Source organism: Saccopteryx bilineata, chromosome 5, assembly GCF_036850765.1.
Source record: "Saccopteryx bilineata isolate mSacBil1 chromosome 5, mSacBil1_pri_phased_curated, whole genome shotgun sequence".
NCBI classification, from domain to species: Eukaryota; Metazoa; Chordata; class Mammalia; order Chiroptera; family Emballonuridae; genus Saccopteryx; species Saccopteryx bilineata.
Window position 1 is genome coordinate 167,059,635 of NC_089494.1, and position 16,263 is coordinate 167,075,897.

General features: G+C 40.7%; 1 protein-coding gene across 4 annotated transcripts in view; it reads left to right on the forward strand.

Moving 5' to 3' along the window:
- The window catches only part of DIP2C (disco interacting protein 2 homolog C), a 463,773-nt gene that overhangs the window by 292,915 nt on the left and 154,595 nt on the right, over positions 1–16,263 (forward strand). For all 4 annotated transcript variants that reach the window (XM_066233339.1, XM_066233336.1, XM_066233337.1 and 1 more), the window contains one exon: positions 7,115–7,324. In XM_066233339.1, coding sequence (XP_066089436.1) covers positions 7,115–7,324 — 210 coding nt within the window. The remainder of the gene's footprint in view (positions 1–7,114; positions 7,325–16,263) is intronic.

Sequence of the window (16,263 nt, forward strand, 5' to 3'; positions counted from 1 at the left end):
CAAAAGCCCTTATTTAGACCAAGAAAGACAACTACTGTTTGATCTCACTTATATGTTGAATCTAGAAAACAAATCAAAAGAGAGAGATTTCTGGTTTCTAAAGGCCAGGAGTCGAGGGGACAGGGAATTGGAGAAAGGTGGCCAAAAGGTACTAACTTCCAGTTATAAATTAAGTACTAGGGATATAATATATCATGTGATGACTGTAGTTAACACTGCTGTATAATATATATATGAAATTTAAGAATCCCAAGAGTTTTCATCACAAGGAAAAAAATTATTTTACATTTTTATTTTAGCTATAAGATGATGGATACTAACTAAACTTAATTGTAGTAATCATTTCACAATATATGTAAGTCAAACAATTATGCCGTACACCTTAAACTTATACAATGATGTATATCAATTGTATAACAATAAAACCAGGTGAAAGCCTGACCAAGCAGTGGAGCAGTGGATAGAGCATTGAACTGGGATGCAGTGGACCCAGGTTCAAAACCCCGAGGTCACTGGCTGTCTTGAGACCAGAAGTTGCTGGCTTGTGCAAGTGGTCACTCACTCTGTTGTAGCCTCCCAGCCCCCTAGTCAAGGCGCATATGAGAAAGCAATCAATGTACAACCAAGGAGCCGCAACAAAAAAATTGATACTTCTCATCTCTCTCCCTTCCTGTCTGCCTATCCCTATCTGTCCCTCTCTCTCTGTCTCTGATAGATAGATAGATAGATAGATAGATAGATAGATAGATAGATAAATAGGGTGAGAGAGGTCCTCCTCATAAGAGAGAGAAAGGCGTCAGAAAAAAAAGACAATAGAATCAGAGGTTGAAGAATTACACTTTATAGATAGATAAAGAGTACAGGAGCCAAGGATGCAAGTGATGCAGGTATATCTTGAAAAGGCAAAGGAATAGATTCTCCCCTAAAGCCTCCAAAGGAATTAGCCACTCCAACACCTGGATTTTAGATTCCTAACCTCCAGAGCTGTAAGATAATCATGTGTTGTTGTAATCCACTGAGTTTGTAGTGATTTGTTACATTACTCATAGGAAAATAATAAGGTCCTTTCAATCTTAAGAGTTTTTTATTTTGATGAAGTTCAATTCATCAGTTATTATTTTATGGATTGTGCTTTTAGAAATTTTAGAAATTCCATAGTTCTTTCATTTAGGTCTATGATCCATTTTAAATTAAATTTTGTTTATGATGTGAGGTAAAATTTATGAGGTATTGGTTTTTATTGTTTGTTGTTTTTTTATTTTTATAAGAATATCTAGTTGCCCAGCAACATTGGTTGAGACGATAACTGTTTTTCTCATTAAATTATTTTGAGAACTTTGTCAAAAATAAAATGACTATAAATGTAAGAATTTTTTTCTTTATTTGGTTCTGTTCCATTGATATATGTACCTATTCTTGTGCTAGTGTTGCTGTCTTGATTATTGTAACTTTATAGTAAGTTTTTATATCAAATAGTGAAGTCCTCCTTTCTCAAAATTATTTTGGCTATTTGAGGTCCTTTGTATTTTCAAATAAATTTTAGAATAAGCTTTTAATTTTCCCCCCCAAAAAAGCCTTTCTAGCATTTTATTAGGTATTACTTTGAATTTTCGTTAGATATATTGCTAAAGGTTTTATCCTTTTTGATGCTGTTGTGAATATAATTTTTAAAAAATCTAATTCCTATATTGTTCAGTGCTAATATCTGTATATCTGAAGACATGTCATGTCTTTATTTTGTATCCTGTGGCATTGCTAAACTCCTTTCTTAAACCAATTATTTTTTGCTATGTTCTTTGGGATTTTTTACATACAAGATCATGTCATTTATGAGTAAAGACAGTTCTACTGCTTGCTTTCTAATCTGGACGCCTTTAATTTATTCTTGTTGCTGTGTTTCACTGTTTAGAACCTTCCAGATAATTTAAAAAAGAAGTTGTTAAGAAGGAACATCATTGCCTTGTTCTTGATCTTAGGAAAATATATTCAGTCTTCTACCATTAAATACAGTGTTAGCTGGTAGTGTTCATGGATGCTCTTTATCAGGTAGAGGAAATTTCCTTGCTGTTTCTGCTTTGCTGAGAAGTTTTTTAAAGTACTTTTTTATGACTTGTAAGGTTAACTTAGGGTTTTTCTTCCTTTATTCTATCAATAAGGTATATAACAATAATTCACTTTTGAATCTCTTTTCTTTTTCATTTTCTTTTAAATTTTATTTAGAAAATTAACTTTAACAAGGTGGCAGTGATTCACTTTTGAATCCCAAATCAACTTTAATTCATGTTGATATGTATAAGCCTGCTCAACATTTCGTCATAATATACTATTCATTTTATGTTTCTCGATTCTTTTTGCCATTATTTTTTGAGGATTTATGTGTCAGTATCATGAGGAATATTGTTCTTTAGTTGTTTGTTTGTTTGTTTGTTGTTCTTTGCTGCTGTTTTGAGGTTGTTTTTTGTTGAAAAGATAGGGTGAGGAATAAAAATCTGACTAAGTGGGCATGGAAAAACTTTCTAGGGATGTGGTATTTGGTATGGATATACGGGAATATATATTTCTCAAAAGTCTTAAAAATGTTTGTTACAATGGTAAAATATTAGTTTCAATATCTTTTACAAATACTGTTGTCTTTTTTAAAAAATGTCCTACATCTTGATTTAAGATAAACTCATTTTTTTTAATTCTAATTAAATGTTCCATAGCTACTCACCTCCTTTTTTGTCCCTCCTGGAATCTCACATTTCTCAAAAGTCTTAAAAAAGTTTGTCACAATGGTAAATATTAGTTTCAATATCTTTTACAAATACTGTGTTATTTTTTTTTAAAGTCCTACATCTTGATTTAAGATAAGCTCATTTTTTTTATTCTCATTAAATGTTATATAGCTACTTACCTTCTTTCTTTCCCCTTCTGGAATCTCACATTTCTCACCTATAGTTAGTATCCTAAATGTCACGATTACATTGAAGTTTAAGTAACAAATCTGCCAATAATTTATTCTTGAAAACCTTGTTGCTAAGTGAAAAGCTTTTAAATAAAAAATATTTCCACTGTTTTAATGAAAAATGTGGTGTGTTTTTTCTCAATCTAAGATACATAATTTTCAGAGAGAAAAATAATTGTAAAATTTTTAAAGAAATGAATGTAAACTTTGGGTCAAGATGGAGGCATGAGTAAACATGGTACTTGCCTCCTCTCACAACCACATCAAATTACAACTAAACCTCAAAAGAACCATCATTCAAAATCACTTGAAATCTGGCTGAATGAAAGTCCTACGACTAGGGTATTAAATAAGCCGCATTGAGATTATTAGGAGGGGCGGAGCTGTGGTCCATACCCATCTGTGGCAGATAAAAATAGGGAGGGATAACTCAGCTACAGAGGTCCCGCTGAGGAGCGAGGTATCCCAGCCCCACACCAAGTCGCCTGTCCCAGGGTTCCAGTGCCAGGAAGAGAAGTACCCATAACTTCTGACTGTAAAAACCACTGAGTATTGAGGCTGAAGGAGCTGGAGCGCTGCTGGAGTCTCAGGCAGTTCCTCTTTTTTTTTTCTTTTTTTTTTAATTTATTCATTTTTAGAGAGGACAGAGAGAGGGAGAGAGAGAGAGACAGAGAGAGAGAGAAGGGGGGAGGAGCTGGAAGCATCAACTCCCATATGTGCCTTGACCAGGCAAGCCCAGGGTTTCGAACTGGCGACCTCAGCATTTCCAGGTCGACGTTTTATCCACTGCGCCACCACAGGTCAGGCCTCAGGCAGTTCCTCTTAATGGACCTGCATATGAGCTTACTTGGACTCACTCCTGAGCTCCAGCACTGGGGCAGTGGCTTGAAAGGCACCAGAGGCATACAGGGAGGGACTGAATTGTTTGACATCAGATGAGAGCTGAGGGAAGGGACAGACAGAAGGCAGAGGTCATTGTTCCTTTGATGAACTCTTCCCCCACAGAGCTGTCAGCCTGGCAGCATATCTTGAGTCTCCACCAACCTGGCTCATATGCCCTGCCCTGGTGATTCCGTGAGGCTCCACCCCATGCATCTTTTAGTCCCACCCATGATGTTCCCAATGACATTTCCATAAAATGGTCTGTTTTGACTTATGTCTCAGACTTTCCTAAAATCTCTTAAATGAACAGCATCTGGGCCCAACATGCCCCATACCTCTTGCTAAGTGGTCACAAGCCCAGCATTAGCAGCAGCCTGCCTTGGTTCACAGCTTGGCTTCACCCGGGCACCTCCCAGCCCAGCACAAGTAGCAGCCATCTGTAGACTGCTTTGTAGCTCATGCTGGGTGGTTCTGAGCAGAACAACGGTGGTGACTGACCTTGACCTGCACATCCCAGGAGACCCCAGAAACAGTTCACTCAGTGGACAGTGTCAGACCATGTAAAAGCACCACCACCAACCACCCAACTGTCCAACCACCTTACCACCTCACCACCTCACCACCTCCACAAGCAACACACTCAAGGGATGGTCTCCAATGGGTACCAGAGCCTCGCTGAAGTAAGTCCTGATCTCTGTGGTGGGCCCCTGCATAGCTTATGTTCCACTTTGGTTGAAGGTCAGTGATTGCAGCCAGTCATTGCAGCAGATCAGCCTTGGGGGTGGGGGAGTTAAATTAGTCCCATTGACAATGCCAACAGCAATAAGGCTCAACTACAAGAGGAAGGTGTATATAGCTTACATGGGTGGTGCACCTCAAGGGCCTAGCCTGGGTGATTCAGGATGCTATGCCACTAGACCCTACAGAACGCCTACTACATTAGGCCACTCTACCAAGCCTGGAAGATATAGTAGCTCTTCCTAATACATAGAAACAAGCACAAGGAGGCTGCCAAGTGAGACAAAGAAACATGTCCCAAGTGAAAGAACAGAAGAACAGTCCACTAAAAGAACTAAAACAAAATGAGGACAAGCAATCTACTAGATGCAGAGATTAAAACACTGGTTATAAAGATGCACAATGAAGTTAATGAGAACTTCCAAGGACCAGTCTGAAATGAGTAATTTACAGAGACTCAACAGTAGAGTAGATGAAGCCAAGAATTAAAATCAGCAAGTTGGAGTATAAGGAAGCAAGAACACCAAATAGAACAACAAAGAAAAATAGAAACCCCCCTCCCCCCAAAAAAAAGACAGTGTAAGGAGCCCCTGGGACAGCTTCAGGCATATCAACATTCACATCATGGGGTTGCTGCAAGGAGAAGAGGGAGAGCAAGAAATAGAAAGCCTATTTGAAAAAATAATGACTAACCTGGTGAAGGAAAGAGACATACAAGTCCAGGAAGCACAGAGAGTCCCAAACAAGATGAACCCAAAGACGCCCACCCTAAGACACATCATAATTAAAATGCAAGAGGTTAAAGACAAAGCGAATCTTAAAAGCAGCAAGAAAAAAACAGTTACCTGTGAGGGAGCTCCCATAAGACTTGTCAGTTGATTTCTCAGCAGAAACTTTGTAGGCCAGAGGGATTAGCAAGAAATATTCAAGATGAAAAGCAGCCTGATCAGGCAGCGGTATGGTGGGTAGAGCATTGACCTGGGATGCTGAAGACCCAGATTCGAAACCCTGAGGTTGCCAGCTTGAGCATAGGCTTACCTGGCTTGAGCGAGGGCTCACCAGCTTGAGTGCAGTGTTGTGTGGGATCATAGACACAACCCCATAGTCATTGATTTGAGCCCAAAGGTCATTGGCTTGAAGCCCAAGGTCACTGGCTTGAGCCCAAAGTCACCGGCTTCAGCAAGGGGTCACTGGTTCAGCGGGAGCCCCCTAGTCAAGGCACATGAGAAAGCAATTATTGAACATCTAAAGTGCCTCAACTGCAAGTTGATGCTTTTTACCTCTTTCCCTTCCTGTCTGTCTCTTTCTCTCTCTCTCTCTCTCTCTCTCTCTCTCTCAAACACACACACACACACACACACACACACACACACGAAAATGAAATGAAATAAAATAAGATAAAGTCATGGAAAGCAAGGACTTACAGTCAAGATTACTAGGCAAAGCTGTTGTTTAGAATCGAAGGGCAGATAAAGAGCTTCACAGGAAAAAGCTAAAGGAGTTCATCACCACCAAACCATATAATTATGATAAAGAGTCTTCTTTAAGAAGAAGGAAAAAAATATGAACAATAAAATGGCAATAAAAACATATTTATCAATTATTGAATAAAAAAAACTCAAAAATCAACAAACAGAACAGAGACAGTTGCCAGATGACAGTGAGATTAGGGGCATGGATGAAAAAGGTGAAGGGATTAGCAAGTACAAATTGGTTTTTACATAATGGGGTGTAAAGTACAGCATAAGGAATATAGTTAATAATATTCTAATATATATGGTGTCAGATGGATACAAGATTTATAGGGATGATTTCTTAATAAGTTATGTAATGTATAATCACTGCGATGTATACCTGAAACTAATATAATGATGTCTGTCAACTTTAAAAATTAAAAAGAAGATTAAAGAAATGAATGTAAAAGTAAAAACATTTAGTTTGATCATAAAGTGCAGTGGGATGTTTTACTGTCCTCACCAAAGGAGAAGGCAAGGTCTTGAGGATGTTGGTTGGTGGAGAAGTTGGGAGACATAGTTGTGAGGTGAATTCTTCCTTCTACACCATTCTCTCTGCTGATATCTCACTCTTTGGGGAGGTACATGGTTATCTTGCACTCAGAATGAACTTTAAATTATAGCTCAGAAAATCACCTCGGTACTAAACAAGGGCTGCAGACATCTCACTTTGAAATACATGAAGATTCAACATCTGTGAGGAAATGCCTCCCTTGGCCACCTCACTTAGTGTGTGTGTGCGCAAATACATTTGGCTTCTTCCTAAACTGTAGAGTGGAGAAAATTGGTGAGTATATCTTAGTCCAAGGTTCTAATGCTCCCAAAAAACTTTTCATAGCAATTTATATTAAGGTGCTTTGGAGGAAAATTTCATTATACTATAAAGAACTCATCTGAGAAGTGGTAGAACTTCAGGAGTGTTCAAAGCAAGAGTTGTTAAACTGTTAATGGTAAGGTAGGTCTTTGTTTTTGGTGTTTGATTTTGGTGGGGTGCATTTCTTTGTTTCTCTGCATAATAACTTCTGTCACACAGATACCTCCTCTGGTTCAGAAGATGAAGGCTCTGTGCAGGGTGACTCCCAGGGGACGCCCACCTCCAGCCAGGGCAGCATCAACATGGAGCACTGGATCAGCCAGGCCATCCATGGCTCCACCACCTCCACAACATCTTCCTCATCCACCCAAAGTGGGGGCAGCGGCACTGCACACAGGCTGGCTGATGTCATGGCCCAGACACACATAGGTGAGTGCCTGTCGGTGTGTGATTCTTGTTGTTGTATCTAAGTGGCCTGGAGTAGCCGAGTCTTTATTTAAAATTTTGTCTACGTGGACATCACGGCCTTGGAATCCACCTAAGATTCTGCAAAGAGTTCCACTCTGGCTCTTGGGCATTTATGTGCTTTGGCTGTGCTGTTTTGTGAACCCCTTGGTTTTACTGTTTCTTACCATCCCTGATGTCTCCTATAACTAGAATGCAGGAGCTTGCTGCTCATAAAGGAACACACCTTTTCATTAGGGAAACTTGCAGTCGTGTCTGTTTACATAATTTCTTCTCATTTATGCTAAAATGTGCTCCTCGTTGAAACTTTAATAGTGCTAGTAAACAGGCAGGGAATGTCAGTGTTTGCCATGACTTTGGAAATCATATAAGGAATCGGAGGGCTTTAATTTAAAATACCTACCACTTTCTGCTGTAGGTATTCAGATTTCTCCAGTGGTTCATGTCATTTTGTATGTAGGTGCTGTGATAAGTAAAATCTTCTGTTTTGGAAAAAAACACAAAGTTAGGAAGCATTGCCTGAGATGTTTACAAATAGTATGAAACAGGACATAATTACTAGAGGAAAAGAGAGTGATTGTATGAGCAGTGTGGCTGTTTCAAATGTGGGAGAGTGAGGTATACATTTTTCTGCCTTCACTGTGTCTGTCACTCATCTGCCAGGGAAATGAGTCCTTGTCTGGTGTAGAAGGGACAAGTATGGTGTCCGGATCTGTCCTGATCCATTTTCAGCTGTGGATTAATATTTTTAAACATTTCAGTAGTATCAGAAATGCGACCGTGAGTCTGCAGGCAGGACACAGGTAGCTGTCAGAAGAACTGGGTCTGATCTTGTTTTTTGCATGAACAGCTACTGGCTTCTTCAGAAGCCATTTTTCCCCGGTTTAGTTTTGTAGTGGGAAATTTTTTTTTTTCTTTCCTTTGTACGTCTCAGAACTGTTGAGTAAAAAGAAGAAAATTGGGAAGTTCTTCCAAATTTTTCAAAGTAACTCTCAAATGTAAGGTGATGTTACTAAGGTTCAGTGTAAGATGTTTTCAGTAACATGGACACTGGTTCATGTGCACTGTGAATCTCTGTTTGAAATCATAGTTAGTGAGTAATTTCATGGATATGTGTGACCATTAAATATTTTTAGATAATAAAATGTCTTCCTGTGTGCTTTGGAACCTGAGATAATGGCCAAGGTCCTGCCCTGTGCTTCATCCGGTTCCTATACAGGGTCAGATGTGGAATTCCCTCCCCTCTGCCTCTCACTACATTCCTGGAGCTGTGTCTGTTCTGACCCAGTTCCATTCTAAGAAGTGTCAGACTCTTACCAAGAAAAACACATAATTTTGAACAAATTAATCACTGCATTTGGTTTTCCCTTTGTGAATTTACATGTGAAGTGCTGGAGTAAGTGATAGCGTGAAGAATTAAATTTACCCAGACTATAAAAGGGCACATGATACATGTACACAGGTCTCAAGTGCAGCCTAAATACAGCTTTTGAGTGTGTGGCATTTCAGTAATTTCTATATTAGCACAAAGACAAGTCCCTAGAATATCTTGGATTTTTCTGTGAATATGAAAAAAATTTAGAAAGAAAGCAGTGGCAAAATAATAAAATGAGAAAGTGAAAATTAAAATCCTTTATTCCTGTGGCAAAGCAAAAGAAGTAGCAAGCCAAAGAATTGGCAGCATTTGACTTTTTGTTAAGATCATCAGAAACCTACAAATAAGAAAATAGTGTGTATATGTGAGTGTTTTAAGGTACTTAAGATAAAATAAATCACCGCCTTGTGCTTCTTAACCCTACATGGTGAGGGGGTCGGGTAGTGTCTACAGACACTTCTTTGCCCCAAGTAGGAGGAAAACAAGTGGTTAGGAAATGTCTGTCTTCATATCTTTTCTTCTTTTTTTTTTATTTTTGTTTTTGTTTTGTTGTTGTTGTTTGTTGTTGTTGTAGTACTTCCTTTTCTGGGGAAGAAACCTCCCTCTTTCCCAGGTTCAACCTTTCACCTTCATTCTGGATCACAGCTCCTCCCAAATCTGCTAGCTCAGTGCTAATGCTCTTTTGCATCTTAGCTCTCCTGTGGGTGAACCCTGGCTTTGGATGTTACTGACCATTTACCTCCTCCTCTGTGGTCTGCCCCACACCTAGTTTGTCCCCATTCTGGTCCTTTCCGCCCCTCCTGTTGGCTCCTCTCCCTGCCCTGGCTTTACATTCTTGCCGATTTCATCCTCTCCCAGGTTTCAAAGCCACACGCTCCTCCCCAACTTACACATAGCATTTGTCACTGTGAAGTGCTTCACCAGTCCATATTCCGAAGTGCCTCTGGAGAGTGCCCATTGGCCCCACCCTGGACCCTGAGGTCAGCTTGTCTGTTGAGGCTGTACTCCCAGGAGCAGGCTCACGACCTCAGCTGTCCTTAGCTCTCCTTCCCCCATCCATCTGTGGCCACATCCTGGGCATTTGGTTCCTCATAGTCTGCAAGCCTTATTTCTCTCCCTCACTGCTGCCAGGCCCCTGGTCCAGGCCCATCTGGACCATTGCAGCCCCTTCTACCCCCCATGTTCCCCCTTGCACACTGTCTTGTGTCTTGATATGTATTGTCAGGGCACAGGTCTGATCCTGTCTTTTTCCCCCCAAAAAATGCTTTGGTGATTTTCACCTCTTGTAACTAATTTTATTTATTTGGATTTTATACTTAAAATCAAAGCATTGACTTTTAGACCCATGCGTATCCTAACCCTTCATGCACTCTGCACACCCCATTTTGCAGGAACGGTCTACTGACATGCTTACACTTATATGTGGGAAAATCCACCTATTTAGCTCCACTTTTCCAATGTTTAAATGCATTGAACTCAGAAAGCAGTAATACAACCATTTATACTTTCTGCATGTGAGTCTCACAGATTCTTTTTTGAGAGGAAAGGGTCCATACACAAGGGGGGAAACCACAGAGAGGAAGCTTGTGGGTTTGGGCGGCCTGATGCCACGATGATCGTGATCACGTGATCACGTCACTGCAGGATATAAGGTGCATTTTCACTTAGCTCCCTCAACCACAGTGAGGAGTAGTAGCATTCTCATTTTGCAGATGAAAGACTGAGGCTGACACAGTTGGCAGGGTGCCTGCCCCGGGCAGCCAGCTGAGGAGTCAGATTCCCATCTGTTGGGTCGTAGAGCCTGAGAGACCCTCTGTGGTCTCTCTGTCTCCTGAGCTTCTTTGTTCCATTGCTTGTTACAAATGGAAACAGAGTTCTTTTTAGGTAAAATGCAGTGAAACTTTGCATAAACAATAAAGATTTCAGTGTCTCTGTCATAATCCCACTGAGCATTTTATCGTCAATTTGAGTTTATGGACAAAAATCAGGAAGCTGTAGTCCAAAGCTGAAGACTTATGTTCTGACATTAGAACATACTTCCTACAATTCTAAAATGTGTTTACCAGTTGCATTCACGTCTCTATGGAGTTTTCATGGCATAAATGTGGGAGATAGGCAGTTCTAGGTGTGAGAATTTGTATAGTCCTGAACTCAACCCTGGCTCTCAGAAACTGCTGAAAGGAAAGTTTCAACATAGAGCCTCTAAGTCCTTTTCTAAACATCTCCAGATTTAGTCGGTGGGTGATTTGCCTGCACATTTGAAAAGTAGCTGTGAATTGTCATTTTCGGTATCACACTTACATGCTCACACATAAACTCAAACTTATACACATTCATGCAACTGAAACACACATAAAAGCTCACACATGCTCACACACACACCCATACACTCATAATAACACACCATACATACATGCTCACAAGCTCATACTCACACACATGATACACATATTCACACATACAGGAAAAGTTAATCAGCAGGAGACAAGGTAAACAAAGTATATTGTTCTGTCCCTGAGTGGTTATTAAAAGAATAAGAAGATATATAGTAAGTCCCCAATTTACAAACATCCGACTTATAGACAACTCGTACTTATAAACCATAAGGGCTATTGGTAATCAACTGCAGTTGGACATCAATGAAAATAATATCATAGAGTTACTCAACTCCATGGCAAAGAACTAATCAATGAAGACCTTATGGAACTAGAGCAGCAGATGACAGCATTTGGGGAAGAAAACAGGAACCTAGAAACTCTAGAACCCAAAACGTTTTCTATAAAAGAGTTAGCTGATGCTTTTCATCTCATTGAAGCATAAATGGCAAAGTTAGAGGAGCAAGATCCTGATACAGAGAGGTTCACTGAAGTTTACTGCACAGTTACCAAAGGCCTGAGATGCTACAGGGCCATTTATGACGAGAAAAAGAAAAGCTCTGCACAAACCTCCCTTGATGCTACTTCAAGAAACTGACTGCAGCAGCAGAATCAAACCCTGACTATCACCATCCCCTCCTCTCCAACAAGTCCATCATTTCTGTTTAAGGTTGTATTTGCAAATGTTTAAGTATTAAATTCACAGAAAGGTAAAAATAAATACTGTGCTAAGACAAGCATCTGTCTATGTTGCATTTAATAGGTAAATATACCTGTTCCAACTTAAATACAAATTTGACTTAACAAAACTACAGAGTCTATCTTAGTTATAACATGGGACTGCCTATATTATCTGCCACGTGTCACTTTTGGTCAAGACACCAATTAGAGCTTCCCTGTTAGTTGCCTTTCATGATACCCAGTGAAAGTGGACTTTACTCGTAAAACCAAGGAGGAAAGTTTTCTCCTCTTATTGGTTGTACATGGGGGTTGGATCAGTACACTGAGTGGTCCAGCCAAGTCCCTAGCAGCAAGGGTAATGCTTGACTCCCTCAAGGACCGGCTCTTCCCCTCACAGTCTCTGTATGTTCCTTTTACCATGTGTGTGTTGTCTTTTGTCAAGATCACAGCTGGTAGTTAAACTTTGTTTGCCTTTACATTTTTACCTGCAGTCCTGGTTCCACCACTATGTGGGGGGCATAGTCATGTCATCTCAGGAAGCTGGGCAAACCAGGTGGTCTGAGGGTCTGGATCACAGGTGCCTCATTTCTTCGTTTCTTCTCAGTGACAACAATGATTGAGTTGACAGGAAACCTAGATGGGACATTCTTACTGTACAGAAACTTGGGTTCCTTTGAACATGTTACCATATATCACCAATTAGTGGACCACAAACATGTTTCTTTTTACTTATGAAAACCAGATTCCCCACTTTTCTTTATTTGGGGACTGAAAAATAATTAACATGACTTAAAAGTGGGGTTTATTGCCATGACCTCTGCAGATTCCAGTTCATACAGTTAGAATTAAAGAATGCTTCTTTCCAGTGGGTATTAAAACTGGAGGCATTTTATCTAGTAGTTGTCAAGTGTTCTTTAATTTATTCATTCATTCTTTGAATTTTCATCCAGCATTTGCTGAGCAGACATTGTGGGCTGGGTGTAGGTAACTTCAGCCTCTGAGTAAGACACAGGATGCCCAACTGAGCCAGATGCCTGTCCAAGCAGGTGATGAGGAGAGGTTGAGGAAGCAGTGATTTCCAAGGTGGGGTTAGCAGGGAGACCAGCCGGGCCCCTGAAATGGTCATGGCCAGAAACAGCTATACAAATGGGGTAGATTGCTGCCTAGAGGAACAGACTAAAACCTTGTGTGGGGTGGGACCCCTGGTACTGATGGCACCAAAGCAGTGTGCCAGTTCTGCCATGAAAGATGGCAGAATTGCAGTTCCCTCCTGCCTTCCTCTGTGCCCATCCTGGTTCATGAGTGACCTGTGCCAGCTGCTGACAGTAAAAGCCAACTAGGAGTAGATGAAGCTGAATCCACTCTATGGGGGCGGATGTGAAGATATCACAGATAGCTCTTGGGAAGCATTCACAGTGAAGGTGGCTGCCATTTTCCTCTTGATTTAAAAGTACTGAGAAATTGATATAAACAACAGTAGTCCCTCTTGCTAAAAAACAAATAAAAACCCTGCTCTGATGAGGGTTCTTAATCTTAAAAATGTTCCTGACTCCACTGGCCTCGTGCCTGGAGCTGACAAGCATCTTAGACCTTTGAACCTGCACTTTCAGCCTGACTCCACTTTTTCTGACCCACCAAGTGTTTCTTGAGCATCTGTTATGTACAAGGTTTTAAAAAATATTCCCCCAAAGATAGGTAACCCAGTTAAACACTTGCCGTCCTGGTCTTTATCAAAATAAAATGTGGTGTGGTGCAGTGCATCACCGCAGCGTGTCCTCTGGCTTCCTCACAGGAGCAGGAGCTGGGCTGAGGAGCCCACAGTGGTAGCACATGCAAGGAGTTCAACAGGGCGTGGGAGGGGAAGTGACATCTGAGTAAATTTGGAAAGCACTTTGAAGTCACCCAGCTGTCACTGTTCCTACTTTTTCAATCACCAGATGTATTGCAATAATTATTTTTTCCAACTTCAAAGTTGGAATTCTTGCTACCCAATATAAAGACAGGTTGGCTGTCTGTCACTGATGAGTCTACAGCATCACTTGAACAGCAAGCAGTGAATCTGGATAAAAAGTCACAATGCAGTGAACCCATGTGATAATTGCTTTAGTTTTAACTTTTATAAGTTACTGATTTTAGGGAGAGGGGAAGTGAGGGGTGGGGGAGAGAAAGAGAAACATTGATTTGTGTTCTACTTATTTATACACTCATTGATTGATTCCTGTATGTGCTCTGACTGGGGATTGAACTCAGAACCTTGGCATATCTAACCAACTGAGCTACCCAGCCAGGGCCTAGCTGCTTTTGTTTTAGATGCCAATTTGAAAGTCTGCTTCACACACGTCAGCATCTGTTGTATTTTTATCTGAAATAGGAGCCCCCAGTGAGTGTGCTGCTTGGCCATGGAGAATTAGATTATTTTGCAACATGAAGTAAGGTCTATTTGGCAAAGCTCAGGTGGGGTAATAAAAGGATGATAGTCTCTGAATCATTGAAGAGGTGATTTGAATGATCCTTTTTGCCTCTGCTACTTACCCTCGGCAATCCCCACCTACTTGTTAAGATTATGTGTAACCCCAAATCCATATGTTTGGCCTTGTGATCGTGTACAGTTGTGCTCAGAGCAGCAAAAAATTGAGTTCCAGACATGCACGTTCCCAGCTGAGGGCTACGTTCTGCCTTCTTGTTTCAGCTCTGAGACTGTGAACAGTGTCCTTTACAGGAACTGCTTGGTGCCTTCTTTTTTCTCTTGTGCTTTTTATTTCTGATTTCACTGTTTATATGGCCCCCAACCCCCCTGTGGTACTGAGGAGGGAAAATCTGAAGGAGAAAGCTTTCCAGTACCAGCTCCCCTTTCTACAGCACAAAGAAATCGCTTCTGTCACATGGAACTATGGAGTCTTGACAAGTTTCCATCTAATAAGGATTAACAAATCAAAATTAACACATTGTTGACTGGCAATTTTACACAGACGTTATATCACCGGGTATTTTTTCATAATTGAGTATGAAGTGAAACAATCTAAATAAACTTCAGTAAACTTTATTTATACATAATGAATTTAAATGAAGCTTTGTACATATCTGCTGCATATTATATTTTATACATATTATATATTTTAGTAAATTTTTTTGGTGTGGTATACTATATAGCAATCACCTACATGTAATGGTACAAAGAAAGATTTTACAATATCCTTGATATGTATGTCCAAGCTGCAAGTGGGTTAGATAGTCCAAGTTTAGATGGCTCAACACTGATTGTTTTTGTTTACTGTACCTTCAATTTTGCAGTCTCCCACCTGGAGGAGTGCAAAGAAAAGGAGTTCACATGAGAACATAGAACAGTGTGCTGTTTTTCGAACTTCGACTCCCAGGGCAAAAACTCACAAATACAATAATCCTATATTACCCTGAGTTTCAAAAATTGTAATAGCTAATGCAAGTGCAAACAGGAGTTAACTTGTGAGCGGTCAACAATGTGTTAATAGCATAATACCCATTAGTGGGACCCAGAATATAGAAATATCGTTTTGTGATCTCCTGAATGCCTCGATAAGTATTGGGGGAACACTTTGCAAAGTATATGAGTGTCTAATACTATGCTGTACACCAGCGGTTCTCAACCTGTGGGTCGCGACCCCGGCGGGGGTCGAACGACCCACAGGTTGAGAACCGCTGCTGTACATTAATGTAAAACATAATTTAAGCCAGGTGGTGATGCAGTGGATAGAGCATCGGACTGGGACGCGAGGGACTCAGGTTCGAAATCCTGAGGTCGCCGGCTTGAGTGCAAGCTCATCTGGTTTGAGCAAGGTTCACCAGCTGGAGCCCAAGGTCGCTGGCTTGAGCAAGGGGTCACTTAAACTGCCATAGCCCCCCAGTCAAGGCACATATGAGAAAGTAATCAATGAACAACTAAGGTGCCGCAACAAGGAATTAATGCTTCTCATCTCTCTCCCTTCCTGTCTGTCCCTATCTGTCCCTCTGTCTGTCTCTGCTTCTGTCATACACACAAAAAAAGTGAAAATACATACATACATACATACAAGAACTGCACCTTCCCCACTTAACCATTTAAGTGCTTGACATCATCATCAATGAGCACAGCAGGGAAGCCTGTGGCACAGCTCCCTGTGCGTAACTGACACCAGTGCTCACAAAACTACAGTGTGTCCGTAAAGTCGTGGTGCACTTTTGACCAGTCACAGGAAAGCAACAAAAGATGATAGAAATGTGAAATCTGCACCAAATAAAAGGAAAACCCTCCCAATTTCTGTAGGATGATGTGGCAGCATGTGCACATGTGCAGATGATAACGTAACACCATGTATACGGCGGAGCAGCCCACGGCCATTCCAGTCGAGATGTGGACGGTACAGAGGAAAGTTCAGTGTGTTCTGTGGCTCGCTAAATTTGAATCTGTGACCGAAGTGCAATGTGAATATCAGTGCGTTTATAACAAAGCGCCACTA